Source organism: Salmo salar, chromosome 01 (assembly GCF_965601325.2).
Source record: "Salmo salar chromosome 01, fSalSal1, whole genome shotgun sequence".
Lineage (NCBI taxonomy): Eukaryota > Metazoa > Chordata > Actinopteri > Salmoniformes > Salmonidae > Salmo > Salmo salar.
In genome coordinates this window covers 178,247,031-178,260,438 of record NC_138291.1, presented here as the reverse complement: position 1 = coordinate 178,260,438, position 13,408 = coordinate 178,247,031, and the positions used below count along the sequence as shown (strand labels likewise).

At 51.0% G+C, this 13,408-nt stretch overlaps 1 protein-coding gene across 2 annotated transcripts in view; it reads right to left on the bottom strand.

Annotated features, from left to right (window-relative positions):
• wdr7 (WD repeat domain 7) overlaps nt 1–13,408 on the bottom strand; it is a 403,835-nt gene that overhangs the window by 341,846 nt on the left and 48,581 nt on the right. For both annotated transcript variants that reach the window (XM_045693965.2, XM_082956906.1), the window contains exons 10-12: nt 11,094–11,241; nt 10,601–10,849; nt 2,622–2,842 (exon numbers count right to left, since the gene is read on the bottom strand). In XM_045693965.2, coding sequence (XP_045549921.1) covers nt 2,622–2,842; nt 10,601–10,849; nt 11,094–11,241 — 618 coding nt within the window. The remainder of the gene's footprint in view (nt 1–2,621; nt 2,843–10,600; nt 10,850–11,093; nt 11,242–13,408) is intronic.

Here is a 13,408-nt window from a genome sequence, read left to right as displayed (position 1 = left end):
CACACACACCACCTCACCAGGGTTATACTGTATCCAGCTAACACACACACCACCTCACCAGGGTTATACTGTATCCAGCTAACACACACACCACCTCACCAGGGTTATACTGTATCCAGCTAACACACACACACACACACACACACCACCACCTCCTCACCAGGGTTATACTGTATCCAGCTAACACACACACACACACACCACCTCACCAGGGTTATACTGTATCCAGCTAACACACACACACACACACACACACACACACACACACACACACACACACACACACACACACACACACCACCTCACCAGGGTTATACTGTATCCAGCTAACACACACACACACACACCACCTCACCAGGGTTATACTGTACCCAGCTAACACACACACACACACACACACACACCACCTCACCAGTGTTATACTGTATCCAGCTAACACACACACCACCTCACCAGGGTTATACTGTATCCAGCTAACACACACACACACACCACCTCACCAGGGTTATACTGTATCCAGCTAACACACACACACACACACCACCTCACCAGGGTTATACTATATCCAGCTAACACACACACACACACACACCACCTCACCAGTGTTATACTGTATCCAGCTAACACACACACCACCTCACCAGGGTTATACTGTATCCAGCTAACACACACACACACACACACCACCTCACCAGGGTTATACTGTACCCAGCTAACACACACACACACACACACACACACACACACCACCTCACCAGGGTTATACTGTATCCAGCTAACACACACACCACCTCACCAGGGTTATACTGTATCCAGCTAACACACACGCACACACCACCTCACCAGGGTTATACTGTACCCAGCTAACACACACACACACACACACACACACACACACACACACACACACACACACACACACACACACACACACACACACACACACACACACACCACACACACACACACACACACACACACACACACACACACCACCTCACCAGGGTTATACTGTACCCAGCTAACACACACACACACACACACACACCTCACCAGGGTTATACTGTACCCAGCTAACACACACACACACACACCTCACCAGGGTTATACTGTACCCAGCTAACACAGGTCAAGGCTATTGTACTGTACCAGGACTAGAGTCTGTATCCAGGGCCAAGAGCAGGGCTAGACAGACAGTGGGAAGTGTATGGGTGAAATACAGAGATCCTTTAACAACGCTCTGGAGAAGACTGCTGCTCAGGGTCATCTTTATGAACCAGTCAGCTTGGATGTTGGATGTACTAAGGAGGACGAGGAGCCATCCAGACAGGCACAGGTAACTCCCCAACAGGGATTATGGATCCCTCCATCCCTCCAGCCTCGCTCTCTCTCACGTATCAATTAAATGTCCCGCTCCTTAAGTATCGACGTGCTGTAAAGTAGCTGCATAACTAAACAGGTCATTAAGAGCAGAATAGACACCTTTACTTACAGTGGGGACCAGTCTCATGTAATGGACAACAATTTGGTACCTGTCATTCAGACAGACACAGAGAGAGGATAGAAGAGAATACTGAGGGATGGATGGATGGATGGATGGATGGATGGATGGATGGATGGATGGACGGACGGACGGAGGGACGGACAGACGGACGGACGGAGAGATGGATGGACGGACGGACGGAGGGAGGGAGGGACGGACGGACAGACGGACGGACGGAGAGATGGATGGACGGACGGACGGAGGGACGGACGGACGGACGGAGAGATGGATGGATGGAGAGATGGATGGATGGACGGCTGGACGGAGGGATGGATGGACAGCTGGACGGAGGGATGGACGGATGGATGGATGGAGAGATGGATGGATGGATGGACGGACGGACGGAGAGATGGATGGATGGAGAGATGGATGGACGGACGGAGAGATGGATGGATGGAGAGATGGATGGATGGACGGCTGGATGGATGGACGGCTGGACGGAGGGATGGATGGACGGCTGGACGGAGGGATGGATGGACGGCTGGACGGAGGGATGGACGGACGGAGGGATGGACGGATGGATGGACGGAGGGATGGACGGATGGATGGACGGATGGATGGACGGAGGGATGGACGGAGGGATGGACGGAGGGATGGACGGAGGGATGGACGGAGGGATGGACGGAGGGATGGACGGAGGGATGGACGGAGGGATGGACGGACGGCTGGACGGAGGGATGGACGGATGGATGGACGGAGGGATGGATGGATGGACGGCTGGACGGAGGGATGGATGGATGGACGGCTGGACGGAGGGATGGATGGACGGCTGGACGGAGGGATGGACGGATGGATGGACGGAGGGATGGACGGAGGGATGGATGGATGGACGGAGGGATGGATGGATGTGTGTGCATGTTTGTGTGTGTAAGAAGAAGCAGGAGGCATTGAGTGAGATCAGAGGGCAGGACTAGAATCAACCATCTCTGAGGCCTCGCCTCTACGCTGGAAAATCCACTACAGGCTTGTTTTGTTGTTGAAAACACATTCATATTTTCATTACAGTCTGATGAAAGAGTCAGGGCTGGGGAGGGAATTCAAAAACAAATGCACTTCTATATGTGTAAAGTGTACTCACGCTGCAGTTCTCAGGGGGGACCAGGATCTGTGTGATCTCTCCTCCGTGGACACAGAAGACGTGTTTCATCTCCCCAGTGAAGATGTCCCAGACGATGACGCTGAAGTCCACACCGCCGGAGACCAGGGAGCGCTGGTCGTAGCGAGGGGACACCTGGTGGGGGTACAGCAGGCACGTCACTTTGTTACGGTGACCCCGCAGGGTACGGTGAGGGGGCCAGCCTATAGAGAGAGGAGATAGTAACACAGTCACTAACCCTCAGGGTACGGTGAGGGGGCCAGCCTATAGAGAGAGGAGATAGTAACACAGTCACTAACCCTCAGGGTACGGTGAGGGGGCCAGCCTATAGAGAGAGGAGATAGTAACACAGTCACTAACCCTCAGGGTACGGTGAGGGGGCCAGCCTATAGAGAGAGGAGATAGTAACACAGTCACTAACCCTCAGGGTACGGTGAGGGGGCCAGCCTATAGAGAGAGGAGATAGTAACACAGTCACTAACCCTCAGGGTACGGTGAGGGGGCCAGCCTATAGAGAGAGGAGATAGTAACACAGTCACTAACCCTCAGGGTACGGTGAGGGGGCCAGCCTATAGAGAGAGGAGATAGTAACACAGTCACTAACCCTCAGGGTACGGTGAGGGGGCCAGCCTATAGAGAGAGGAGATAGTAACACAGTCACTAACCCTCAGGGTACGGTGAGGGGGCCAGCCTATAGAGAGAGGAGATAGTAACACAGTCACTAACCCTAACCCTCAGGGTACGGTGAGGGGGCCAGCCTAGAGAGAGGAGATAGTAACACAGTCACTAACCCTCAGGGTACGGTGAGGGGGCCAGCCTATAGAGAGAGGAGATAGTAACACAGTCACTAACCCTCAGGGTACGGTGAGGGGGCCAGCCTATAGAGAGAGGAGATAGTAACACAGTCACTAACCCTCAGGGTACGGTGAGGGGGCCAGCCTATAGAGAGAGGAGATAGTAACAGTCACTAACCCTCAGGGTACGGTGAGGGGGCCAGCCTATAGAGAGAGGAGATAGTAACACAGTCACTAACCCTCAGGGTACGGTGAGGGGGCCAGCCTATAGAGAGAGGAGATAGCAACACAGTCACTAACCCTCAGGGTACGGTGAGGGGGCCAGCCTATAGAGAGAGGAGATAGTAACAGTCACTAACCCTAACCCTCAGGGTACGGTGAGGGGGCCAGCCTATAGAGAGAGGAGATAGTAACACAGTCACTAACCCTCAGGGTACGGTGAGGGGGCCAGCCTATAGAGAGAGGAGATAGTAACACAGTCACTAACCCTCAGGGTACGGTGAGGGGGCCAGCCTATAGAGAGAGGAGATAGTAACACAGTCACTAACCCTCAGGGTACGGTGAGGGGGCCAGCCTGTAGAGAGAGGAGATAGTAACACAGTCACTAACCCTCAGGGTACGGTGAGGGGGCCAGCCTATAGAGAGAGGAGATAGTAACACAGTCACTAACCCTCAGGGTACGGAGAGGGGGCCAGCCTATAGAGAGAGGAGATAGTAACACAGTCACTAACCCTAACCCTCAGGGTACGGTGAGGGGGCCAGCCTATAGAGAGAGGAGATAGTAACACAGTCACTAACCCTCAGGGTACGGTGAGGGGGCCAGCCTATAGAGAGAGGAGATAGTAACACAGTCACTAACCCTCAGGGTACGGTGAGGGGGCCAGCCTATAGAGAGAGGAGATAGTAACACAGTCACTAACCCTCAGGGTACGGTGAGGGGGCCAGCCTATAGAGAGAGGAGATAGTAACACAGTCACTAACCCTCAGGGTACGGTGAGGGGGCCAGCCTATAGAGAGAGGAGATAGTAACACAGTCACTAACCCTCAGGGTACGGTGAGGGGGCCAGCCTATAGAGAGAGGAGATAGTAACACAGTCACTAACCCTCAGGGTACGGTGAGGGGGCCAGCCTATAGAGAGAGGAGATAGTAACACAGTCACTAACCCTCAGGGTACGGTGAGGGGGCCAGCCTATAGAGAGAGGAGATAGTAACACAGTCACTAACCCTCAGGGTACGGTGAGGGGGCCAGCCTATAGAGAGAGGAGATAGTAACACAGTCACTAACCCTCAGGGTACGGTGAGGGGGCCAGCCTATAGAGAGAGGAGATAGTAACACAGTCACTAACCCTCAGGGTACGGTGAGGGGGCCAGCCTATAGAGAGAGGAGATAGTAACACAGTCACTAACCCTCAGGGTACGGTGAGGGGGCCAGCCTATAGAGAGAGGAGATAGTAACACAGTCACTAACCCTCAGGGTACGGTGAGGGGGCCAGCCTATAGAGAGAGGAGATAGTAACACAGTCACTAACCCTCAGGGTACGGTGAGGGGGCCAGCCTATAGAGAGAGGAGATAGTAACACAGTCACTAACCCTCAGGGTACGGTGAGGGGGCCAGCCTATAGAGAGAGGAGATAGTAACACAGTCACTAACCCTAACCCTCAGGGTACGGTGAGGGGGCCAGCCTAGAGAGAGGAGATAGTAACACAGTCACTAACCCTCAGGGTACGGTGAGGGGGCCAGCCTATAGAGAGAGGAGATAGTAACACAGTCACTAACCCTCAGGGTACGGTGAGGGGGCCAGCCTATAGAGAGAGGAGATAGTAACACAGTCACTAACCCTCAGGGTACGGTGAGGGGGCCAGCCTATAGAGAGAGGAGATAGTAACAGTCACTAACCCTCAGGGTACGGTGAGGGGGCCAGCCTATAGAGAGAGGAGATAGTAACACAGTCACTAACCCTCAGGGTACGGTGAGGGGGCCAGCCTATAGAGAGAGGAGATAGCAACACAGTCACTAACCCTCAGGGTACGGTGAGGGGGCCAGCCTATAGAGAGAGGAGATAGTAACAGTCACTAACCCTAACCCTCAGGGTACGGTGAGGGGGCCAGCCTATAGAGAGAGGAGATAGTAACACAGTCACTAACCCTCAGGGTACGGTGAGGGGGCCAGCCTATAGAGAGAGGAGATAGTAACACAGTCACTAACCCTCAGGGTACGGTGAGGGGGCCAGCCTATAGAGAGAGGAGATAGTAACACAGTCACTAACCCTCAGGGTACGGTGAGGGGGCCAGCCTGTAGAGAGAGGAGATAGTAACACAGTCACTAACCCTCAGGGTACGGTGAGGGGGCCAGCCTATAGAGAGAGGAGATAGTAACACAGTCACTAACCCTCAGGGTACGGAGAGGGGGCCAGCCTATAGAGAGAGGAGATAGTAACACAGTCACTAACCCTAACCCTCAGGGTACGGTGAGGGGGCCAGCCTATAGAGAGAGGAGATAGTAACACAGTCACTAACCCTCAGGGTACGGTGAGGGGGCCAGCCTATAGAGAGAGGAGATAGTAACACAGTCACTAACCCTCAGGGTACGGTGAGGGGGCCAGCCTATAGAGAGAGGAGATAGTAACACAGTCACTAACCCTCAGGGTACGGTGAGGGGGCCAGCCTATAGAGAGAGGAGATAGTAACACAGTCACTAACCCTCAGGGTACGGTGAGGGGGCCAGCCTATAGAGAGAGGAGATAGTAACACAGTCACTAACCCTCAGGGTACGGTGAGGGGGCCAGCCTATAGAGAGAGGAGATAGTAACACAGTCACTAACCCTAACCCTCAGGGTACGGTGAGGGGGCCAGCCTAGAGAGAGGAGATAGTAACACAGTCACTAACCCTCAGGGTACGGTGAGGGGGCCAGCCTATAGAGAGAGGAGATAGTAACACAGTCACTAACCCTCAGGGTACGGTGAGGGGGCCAGCCTATAGAGAGAGGAGATAGTAACACAGTCACTAACCCTCAGGGTACGGTGAGGGGGCCAGCCTATAGAGAGAGGAGATAGTAACAGTCACTAACCCTCAGGGTACGGTGAGGGGGCCAGCCTATAGAGAGAGGAGATAGTAACACAGTCACTAACCCTCAGGGTACGGTGAGGGGGCCAGCCTATAGAGAGAGGAGATAGTAACACAGTCACTAACCCTCAGGGTACGGTGAGGGGGCCAGCCTATAGAGAGAGGAGATAGTAACAGTCACTAACCCTCAGGGTACGGTGAGGGGGCCAGCCTATAGAGAGAGGAGATAGTAACACAGTCACTAACCCTCAGGGTACGGTGAGGGGGCCAGCCTATAGAGAGAGGAGATAGCAACACAGTCACTAACCCTCAGGGTACGGTGAGGGGGCCAGCCTATAGAGAGAGGAGATAGTAACAGTCACTAACCCTAACCCTCAGGGTACGGTGAGGGGGCCAGCCTATAGAGAGAGGAGATAGTAACAGTCACTAACCCTCAGGGTACGGTGAGGGGGCCAGCCTATAGAGAGAGGAGATAGTAACACAGTCACTAACCCTCAGGGTACGGTGAGGGGGCCAGCCTATAGAGAGAGGAGATAGTAACACAGTCACTAACCCTCAGGGTACGGTGAGGGGGCCAGCCTGTAGAGAGAGGAGATAGTAACACAGTCACTAACCCTCAGGGTACGGTGAGGGGGCCAGCCTATAGAGAGAGGAGATAGTAACACAGTCACTAACCCTCAGGGTACGGTGAGGGGGCCAGCCTATAGAGAGAGGAGATAGTAACACAGTCACTAACCCTCAGGGTACGGTGAGGGGGCCAGCCTATAGAGAGAGGAGATAGTAACACAGTCACTAACCCTCAGGGTACGGTGAGGGGGCCAGCCTATAGAGAGAGGAGATAGTAACACAGTCACTAACCCTAACCCTCAGGGTACGGTGAGGGGGCCAGCCTATAGAGAGAGGAGATAGTAACACAGTCACTAAACCTCAGGGTACGGTGAGGGGGCCAGCCTGTAGAGAGAGGAGATAGTAACACAGTCACTAACCCTCAGGGTACGGTGAGGGGGCCAGCCTATAGAGAGAGGAGATAGTAACACAGTCACTAACCCTCAGGGTACGGTGAGGGGGCCAGCCTATAGAGAGAGGAGATAGTAACACAGTCACTAACCCTCAGGGTACGGTGAGGGGGCCAGCCTATAGAGAGAGGAGATAGTAACACAGTCACTAACCCTCAGGGTACGGTGAGGGGGCCAGCCTATAGAGAGAGGAGATAGTAACACAGTCACTAACCCTAACCCTCAGGGTACGGTGAGGGGGCCAGCCTATAGAGAGAGGAGATAGTAACACAGTCACTAACCCTAACCCTCAGGGTACGGTGAGGGGGCCAGCCTATAGAGAGAGGAGATAGTAACACAGTCACTAACCCTCAGGGTACGGTGAGGGGGCCAGCCTGGGAACGAGAGAAGACCTTTTTATAATGTAGTACATGCTCTTATCCAGAGATACAATCAGTGGTAAAACAATCACACACACACCTCCATCCGATACTGTCGACCCTGATGATACAAACCTTAGAAATCACAAGATATATGGGCTGCAGGAAGCGACTACAAGCTATTGATTATTTGAGAAAGTAGCAAATAAAATATATTGCACTCTGTTCTTTGCCTCAGGCTGCACAAACTGTTCTCAGCAAGTGGTCATATTTTCACCCATCAATCACACTATTCTCAATGTAATCTAGTCTTTATTAATATGTAAAATGAGTTTTGATTCAGAATGGCCCATTTATTAACGGGCAGGAACAGAGAGAGGGGAAGAAACACCTGTTATCTGTTTGCACTGGAATAGGGAATGGAGGCCACTCTCCCACCGGTACGTTTTTCACTCATATTGAGTAGGTTCCTCTGGTCATTTTGCAGCGCGACAAGTGATATTAAAACTCAAACTGCTCATGCCATGGACTCTCCAACCTTGTTCCTGCAGCGACCCAGTGAATAATTTGGGAAACCAAGTTAAATCTGTTTGGGGACATAGACAGTAAAAATGCCTTTCAGAAGAAAACACATTTCATTAAACTGTTGGCAGGCCCTCTCTCTCCACGGCACAGGAGTAAGCAGTGAGGAGATGGAAACGCTAGGTGATATTCTGTTTGTATAAGGTCATGTGTCAGCCCATTAATAATTATAAACATATAAAAATGCCTCATTACAAGGCTATTCAAAAATCAAATTCACTACAATTGTAGGCAAATCAGAACGTTTCATTTAGGCTAGACCAAAGATAACTTCAAATCAGGAACACACTTTTCTGCCAACTGTAGGCTATGTATTGTATAACAGCACAATCGTTATTTTAAAAAAATCTGGATTTTTTTTTTGGAGCTTGGCCTCATATCGGTCTAAGCTTATGCATAAACTGTAATTTGCATATGGGTGTTTTGAAAGAATCATTCACTTAGAAAACACTGTTCATTTCATTGTGTTTGGTTTCACAACCACCACCACAAACCCATGTTTTCACACTCAGTTTCAACCACAGTGAGGTGACTGTTTTCATGATGAGTGTTTGATGTGATTTGAAACTCGAGCCCTGAGTACCAGGCCATTAGGACCTGATGGAGGGACAATAGAGCCCTGAGTACCAGGCCATTAGGACCTGATGGAGGGACAATAGAGCCCTGAGTACCAGGCCATTAAGGACCTGATGGAGGGACGATAGAGCCCAGAGTACCAGGCCATTAGGACCTGATGGAGGGACAATAGAGCCCAGAGTACCAGGCCATTAGGACCTGATGGAGGGACAATAGAGCCCTGAGTACCAGGCCATTAGGACCTGATGGAGGGACAATAGAGCCCTGAGTACCAGGCCATTAGGACCTGATGGAGGGACAATAGAGCCCTGAGTACCAGGCCATTAGGACCTGATGGAGGGACAATAGAGCCCAGAGTACCAGGCCATTAGGACCTGATGGAGGGACAATAGAGCCCTGAGTACCAGGCCATTAGGACCTGATGGAGGGACAATAGAGCCCTGAGTACCAGGCCATTAGGACCTGATGGAGGGACAATAGAGCCCTGAGTACCAGGCCATTAGGACCTGATGGAGGGACAATAGAGCCCTGAGTACCAGGCCATTAGGACCTGATGGAGGGACAATAGAGCCCTGAGTACCAGGCCATTAGGACCTGATGGAGGGACAATAGAGCCCTGAGTACCAGGCCATTAGGACCTGATGGAGGGACAATAGAGCCCAGAGTACCAGGCCATTAGGACCTGATGGAGGGACAATAGAGCCCTGAGTACCAGGCCATTAGGACCTGATGGAGGGACAATAGAGCCCTGAGTACCAGGCCATTAGGACCTGATGGAGGGACAATAGAGCCCTGAGTACCAGGCCATTAGGACCTGATGGAGGGACACTAGAGCCCTGAGTACCAGGCCATTAGGACCTGATGGAGGGACACTAGAGCCCTGAGTACCAGGCCATTAGGACCTGATGGAGGGACACTAGAGCCCTGAGTACCAGGCCATTAGGACCTGATGGAGGGACACTAGAGCCCTGAGTACCAGGCCATTAGGACCTGATGGAGGGACAATAGAGCCCTGAGTACCAGGCCATTAGGACCTGATGGAGGGACAATAGAGCCCTGAGTACCAGGACATTAGGACCTGATGGAGGGACAATAGAGCCCTGAGTACCAGGCCATTAGGACCTGATGGAGGGACAATAGAGCCCTGAGTAACAGGCCATTAGGACCTGATGGAGGGACAATAGAGCCCAGAGTACCAGGCCATTAGGACCTGATGGAGGAACAATAGAGCCCTGATTACCAGGCTATTAGGACCTGATGGTTGTTAACAAGCTGGGTACTACTAACACATGTCCAGAGTGATTTAAAGGAGGTTACGGTGACTCAACGGTCACGTGGAATTTGTCTGCAGTCATGAAACAGCCGTCGCCACAGCCCTATGTACAACAGTCTTAGGTATCCCCTTTGCTTTTTCCCTTTCGCACCCCCCTCCCTCACCCACACTCTCCCCTGACCCCCCCTCCCCCTCCCGCACCCACACTCTCCCCTGACCCCCCCTCCCTCACCCACACTCTCCCCTGACCCACACTCTCCCCTGACCCACACTCTCCCCTGACCCCCCACACTCACCTCTACGCAGCATGTGTTCTCCCTGCAGAAGCTGTACGATAGCGGTCTGTGTGGCGGGGACCAGGATGATGCTTCCATCCTCTCTGCCACACACCAGCCTGCCCTGGGAGGGGATGTAGACGCTGGCTGTCACCTTGATGGGCTCCTCCGACCCGGGCGTCACACTCAGCTGGTCTATGATGCCCGCCGACAGAGGAACCAGCTTATCAAAGGCCTCCTGGAGGGAGATGGTGGAGGACACCTGGAGCTCTGGAGGGACAGGGAAGTAGAGAACAACAGTATTTACTATGGACAGACCCAAACAGACACATCTATCCAACCTGAATTAGACCGGAGAAGGGCCTTTGCTTAGTGGCATTGCAGAGTCATGAAGATGAACCATAAGGAATGTACGACACATGTTCTGCACTGGAAAGGAATGATTTCACTGGTTTTTGCCAGCTGATGCCTATAGACTTGGGGCACTTCCGCCACCTAGTGGACTAAATGGTACCTGCTGCGGTGGAGAGAGGCTGCAGGGGCGAGGTGTCTGGGATGCTCCAGAGGGTGAGGCGTCCGGCTGAATCTCCCTGGACCAGCAGCTTGTGGAAGGGCTCCCGACGGCCGTAGAAGAACCGTGTCACCGGGGGACAGATGAGCAGCTGGAACACGGAACACAGAACGTTAGAAGAGGAAAACAGTGTTCTAGAATGTCAACACTAGTATTATGTCTGTATATCTCTGCTTTCAGGGTCATATCTATGACAGGACATTACTGTCTCTGGGCAAAGCAAAGTACAATCCATCCATCCATCCATCCATGTTCAACATACACCGTCCTATATCCATGCCAATACCATTATTTGTGCGGTGTGATAAATGGTCTAGTCCTAATCATAACAATTATTTCATAACAACTACAGGGATTGTATTAAAGGATAGTAATGGTGAGAATGAAAGCAGGACAGCGTACTCTAGTCTTGTTGTACCATGGACCTAAAAACTCCAGAATATTCTATTCTGCTCTGTACAAGAAGGGGAAGCCGGGCTTGCAGGGGGACATGATCTCATGCCATGGGAGCATTGGGATGTGCTGTTAACGTTTAGCACTATAAAATATCACTGTGATATAAAGAGGATGCCAAGCTGGAAGAACTGACTGCTTACTCAACTACCAACAGGGTTACCTACAGTACAGCACATGCATTGACCCCCCCTCCCATACTAAAATATCCCCTAACTCAGCTCTCTGGACAGCAAAGCACTGAATCATCTGGATACAAACCAGCTAGCTAGACACAATGTTTAATTGTTGAGGCAGAACACTGGTGCCATGAACAAAATATGAGACTTGTGAAAACTGGGATCTGTTTTTCTGTTTGCCTGCTTAACAGATCTAGCAGGACTGAATATCGATAGTTATGCATGTTGGTTAATGATCCTTCACTAACTGACCCTTTGCCTAGTAAAACTAATTGCACCTTGGTCAAAAGTAGTGCACTACCTCAACATCTAGCAACCTCAAGGAATAGGGCTCTGGTCATAAGTAGTGCACTACGTAGGGAATAGTGTGCCATAGGGCTCTGGTATAAAGTAGGGCACTACGTAGGGAATAGTGTGCCATTTGGGACGTAAACTTTGATCTTTCATTTGACCTATTTACACTGCTATAATTGTGTTCCTGACTGCAGTAGAAAAAAGGCACAGTGGTAACCAACCTAACAACAACCTAACGACCTGGCAACCTGCCCGCTGACCCCATTTCCAGGAAGTCCTAGTTAATGTGATTGTCACGGTAACAGAAAAAGATGGGATGGAACCGGATCCCTGTAATGTCTAATGGAGGAGACACTCTGTGGCCAGGTTGTCAGGTCGTCGGTCACCTGACATGATGAGGTCGCTAGCTGTCTAATATGAGGTTGCTAGATGTTGAGGAAGACGCTCAGACTACAGTCAATTAATTGACTTGACACTGTCTGGGAAACAAAACAAGGCAGAAGTGATAGTTAAATGAAGGCCCTCTTAAAAAAGAACTAACCTTGATCATTGCCTGAATATAAAATAAACTAAAAAAGAAAAGTCCATGAGAAGTTTACTAGCATGGAAATCAGCGGACTGAACAATAAACGTAGCATGTATTTAGTTATTTACTGTTTATCATATGTCAAAACTGTGTAGGTTGACAGGCTTATGTGTATACAGATGTCGGATATTAATATAACCTCTTTCATCGCAGGAGGAAAATAATAAATCCTGAAGCAGGAAGATCTGAATAACAGAAGAGAATATTTAGAATGGCCACCAGGTGGCAGCTTGAAGCAGTGTTCGTATACCATGCAGTACTAAAACTCAGCAAAAAAAAGAAACGTCCCTTTTTCAGGACCCTGTCTTTCACAGATAATTCGGAAAAATCAAAATAACTTCACATCTTCATTGTAAAGGGTTTAAACACAGTTTCCCATGCTTGTTCAATGAACCATAAACAATTAATGAACATGCACCTGTGGAACGGTCGTTGAGACACTAACAGCTTACAGACGGTAGGCAATTAAGTTCACAGTTATGAAAATTCAGAACACTTAAAGAGGCCTTTCTACTGACTCTGAAAAACACCAAAAGAAAGATGCCCAGGGTCCCCTCTCATCTGTGTGAACGTGCCTTAGGCATGCTGCAAGGAGGCATGAGGACTGCAGATGTGGCCAGGGCAATACATTGAAATGTCCGTACTGTAAGATGCCTAAGACAGCGCTACAGGGAGACAGGACGGACAGCTGATCGTCCTCGCAGTGGCAGACCACGTGTAACAACACCTGCACAGGATCGGTACAT